This window comes from Triticum dicoccoides, chromosome 1A (genome assembly GCF_002162155.2).
Source record: "Triticum dicoccoides isolate Atlit2015 ecotype Zavitan chromosome 1A, WEW_v2.0, whole genome shotgun sequence".
Taxonomy (NCBI): Eukaryota; Viridiplantae; Streptophyta; class Magnoliopsida; order Poales; family Poaceae; genus Triticum; species Triticum dicoccoides.
Window position 1 is genome coordinate 3,161,561 of NC_041380.1, and position 4,124 is coordinate 3,165,684.

At 46.3% G+C, this 4,124-nt stretch overlaps 2 protein-coding genes across 2 annotated transcripts in view; one reads left to right on the plus strand and one right to left on the minus strand.

Moving 5' to 3' along the window:
• The window catches only part of LOC119295588 (protein ROOT HAIR DEFECTIVE 3-like), a 39,778-nt gene that overhangs the window by 16,435 nt on the left and 19,219 nt on the right, over positions 1–4,124 (plus strand). The gene's annotated exons all lie outside the window — the stretch shown is intronic.
• Positions 1,072–1,551, minus strand: LOC119357475. Its single transcript, XM_037624411.1, has 2 exons — positions 1,497–1,551; positions 1,072–1,419 (listed from the first exon to the last, which is right to left on the minus strand). The coding sequence occupies exons 1-2, from the start codon at positions 1,524–1,526 to the stop codon at positions 1,126–1,128; spliced, it is 324 nt and encodes a 107-aa protein (XP_037480308.1). The 5' UTR covers positions 1,527–1,551; the 3' UTR covers positions 1,072–1,125.

A 4,124-nucleotide genomic window follows, 5' to 3' on the forward strand; every position in this document is an offset into this window, starting at 1 on the left:
GAGATATTTTGTATGCCCGAACTATGCTTATGATCGTGCACTTCCAACTAACGCCTATGACCAACCACCGGTAAGCTCGAGAAGTAAAATGTTACTCTCAAATGTGTGTCAACACTAACAACAAATTTTTATGCAGTCACCGCCTCCTCTATGCAAGTACTTCACGTGGATAGATCTTGAAGTGCCAGAAGATGTGAAAAAGGACCAATACGCAGATTGTCTTAGGCGGCAACGACGGTTCGAAGAATCGTTTCGAAGAGGCTTGGAGGAAGAGCGTCGTCAGAAGGAGAGGATGGAGCGGAAGAAACGAGAGGAGGAGAGGGCACGCCAAGCGAAACTTGCTCGTGAGGAGGAGAGGGCAAGAAAGCTTGCAAAGGCTCGCGAGGCGCAAGAGGAGGACTCTACACGTGACAAGAAGGGGAAATGGCCTCGCTCTACTCAGTAGGGACTTCGCTTCGGTGCACTCGTCGTCAACTATTTTCTAATGAATGTGTCATGAAGTTGTGAGGGCATGTGAGATGTTGGTGAACTATCTTCTAGGGCAAGCTGCCATTTGTCATTTGTAATGAATGTGTCGTGAACCATGTCGTAGTAATGTTTGAATTGTCTTAAGTTATGAACTCGTCGGCTTAAAATTTATGTTTGTTCAAATTGTTGTGATGCTGCAGTCATTGTAAGTATTGTGGATGTGATGCAAGCCAACTGTGGCTCTCTGGATGTGAGATGTTGGAAGTAGTGCAGCGCCTAAGGACAGGGCGCTGCACTATACAGTGCAGCGCCCAATTGTTGCGCGCCACACAGTACAGTGCAACGCCTATGTGTTGGGCGCTGCAGTGCTGCTATAAGCAAAACTGCAGAAACAGATGCCATTTTGCCTCCTGCAGCAGCACTCACATAATAAAAATACTGTAAACTGCACTAGTAAGAGTTCACCAACATATAGCATAATAAAAATACTGTAAACTGCAGAAACTAATAGCTTGAACATCATATCATTTAAGACAATTCAACATTACTTCAGGTTCGCAAACACAAATACCACACTAGTAAGAGTTCACCAACATATAACATAACCTCACAAGTTCGTCAACCTAATTAAACGGCTACAATTAACATAAACAAGCACTAATGCCTTCCGCGCGTGTTCCTGGTGGCACGCCTGCAGGCAAGCTTCTTCTTCTTAGGAGCACGAGGATCCTCTTCGTGCACTTCCTCCTCCGCCTCCGCCTCCGCCTCCGCCTCCTCCTCCGCCTCATCATCCAAGCTAGCCATCCGCGAGGTCCCTACGACCACCTTTGGGTTTCCTCTATTGTCATAGTCGTTGGGCGTGTACCAGCGTCTGGGCTGCCTAGGCTTGAACACATATGCGGACCGAGCTTGAGCGTCCGCCAAAGTCATGTCATCATCAAGCTCATCGCCCTATCACACAACGAAACAATATGGTGAAGGCCGATGTCGTAATCAAGTGAGAATCACATCTAAAGGATTAGTCATACCTCTTGGGTGATCCCACCCTCATCATCCATCTAAGCATATGAGGAACTCACATCGTCCCCCTCATGGTGAGGTGCGGGGTCTGATGGTGTACCAGACCTAGAGGCAGATGGTTCATCATATTCAGGATCACGACAACCGAGAAGGTTCGATAACCGCCTTAACTTCTTGGCCTGACGCTGTAACACGAACAAGTGTGTAAGATATCAAACTTCGCAACATAGACTGGCTCTCATAGTGAATGCGATATGTACCTTGAGGAATGCTCGTAGTGAACCATCATCATTGCCAGTTCCAACCGGTGTCTTCTCCAGAATAGACTGGCTCTCATCAGCTGCTTTCTTGATCTCGGTGCGCTGCGGATGAGAAAAAATGAATGCGTTAGCCATTCAAACATGTGTAATACGGTCAACAGGAAAGTAAAGAGGGGAACACTTTACCACATAGTTAATCACCGGAACAGCAGGGACTCCTTGCCCTAGCCTGACATCTCTGTTGTACTTCCCCTTTGCTAGATCCTCAAAGTTTACGGGTTCTTCAAGAATATCCTCATTATATGCCGGCGGGCATATCTCAACTCGAGTAGTTCCAATAAACCATCGTACGTAGTTATCAAAAGCAAGTGAGTTGTGCTCACGAAGCGGGGCGCGTGCAGTGCTACGAGCTTGCTCCACACAAAGCTGGAAGCGGGTAACATACGCAGAATGATGCTTGGCCCAGTCCTTTATCTTCCGTTGCCTTCTCCTATCCAACCTGCGTGGTATAAAACCAAACATTAGCACAATCAAAAGGAGTCCCGATGATTAGACAATACACACACATGCTCTCTTACCTATGAAGTGCTTTATCCGTGTCCACCCAATCCGGCGGGTGAGGCTGGAAAAGACCAAACTGACGATACACGCGATGCGGCAAATGAAACTCAACCGCCCAGTTGCATATCAGTGGGCACCGCATAAGCCAGAGATCCTTATCCCGCAAGCACATCGGGTTGAGGCGGAAGTCCGCGGTGTACCCCAAGCTCTCACCCGCGCCATATGGCTGCCATTCCACCTATGAAACAGGGCAACAATGCAAATTTGATAACTATTTTTCAAGCAAGCATGAGAAAGGACTAAAGTAATGACCTCCTTACCTGCTCAGGCGTAATCGTGTCCAACTCGGCAATGTACTTTTGGTACATGAGATTGACATCGTTCGTCATCTCGGAAATGATATCCCACTTGTAAGCCCACGTGGGGCGCCGTAATTCGTCATGTTCATCTGCATACCAAGGATCAAACCTGACGCTCTTCGGGCGTCCAACAGGCAGACGCTCCCAGCTCCATACAGAAAGTAGAAGCAGATTACCACCAATGCCTGCACTAGGTGTGATCCTGCAACACGCATCATCCAGCTACATATGAAAGAAAAACAATGTTAACTTGACAGCAAGCTTGCATTGCTAATGAATAAATGAGTTGATCACAAAACAGACCAACTACCTGTCGGTACAAGTAGGCAAGAGTCGCTGAACCCCAGCTCCATTTGCTATCGAAGACGGTCAACGCCTTCAGCCACATCCATGGAGCGTTCTTGCCAGTGGAGTCAGGAAACAAAGTCCTCGACACAATGTACCACATATACACACGAGCATGTGTCTGGATCACATCATCAGTTGCATCCCGAGGGCACGTCGCAAAGTTATTTTGAATCCACGTGAAAGCAGCTCCGGCTGCCTTCCTTTCCCTCTTCTTCTTCTCTTCTCCCTCCTCTACATCATCCTCAGCCTCGGTAGGAGCCATACCGATAAGAGCAATCATCTGCTCACGACACCCATCAGAATCGGTGCTCATACAGAGAGGCATCCCGTCGATAGCAAGACCGGTGATCAACGAGACATCCTCGAGCGTCACGGTCATCTCCCCAGTCCGAAGATGGAAACTATGCGTCTCCGGCCTCCACCGATCAGCAAGAGCGGACACCAGTGGAGCGTTCAGATTCGGCGTGGACCGGCTGACCAACTGAATCCACGGGAGTAGTCCTGCCTGCTTGATGCACGGTGTGTACCGCTCATCGTAAGGCATGGCAGGACCAGAGACCCCGTGATACCGAATCTTCAAAGGTTCAAGCTTCTGCAAAAAACAAGTAATGACAAATCTTAGGGCATGTAAATTTCAACTTAAGGCAAAATATTCAGATTACTCGTTATTACCATCTCCTTCTCGCGCATCATGTAGGCCCGGTGTTTCGTGTCGTAGACATCGTCGAAAAGCCAAACCATCCTTACAAAGTTCAAACAATAAACATATATGAGTTCATCTCAAATATCGGTAAACACTCAACATTTCATATGTGTTCATCTAAACATCTCATATGTATTCATCTACAAGAATCTCAACATCTCCTTCTCACACAATGAATAAATGATTGTAAATTCTCATATATATCTAGTATGTCATATGTGTTCAAGTAAATCAACATCTCATATTTCAAATAAACTCAACATTTAATATATATCTAAAAAAATTCAACATCTCACATATAGCTACAACACTCAACATCTCATAATTATCTACAAAACTAGGCATCTCATATATATCTAAAAAAAATTACAATCTAGGTTTCACTAACAAGAATCATATAGTGTG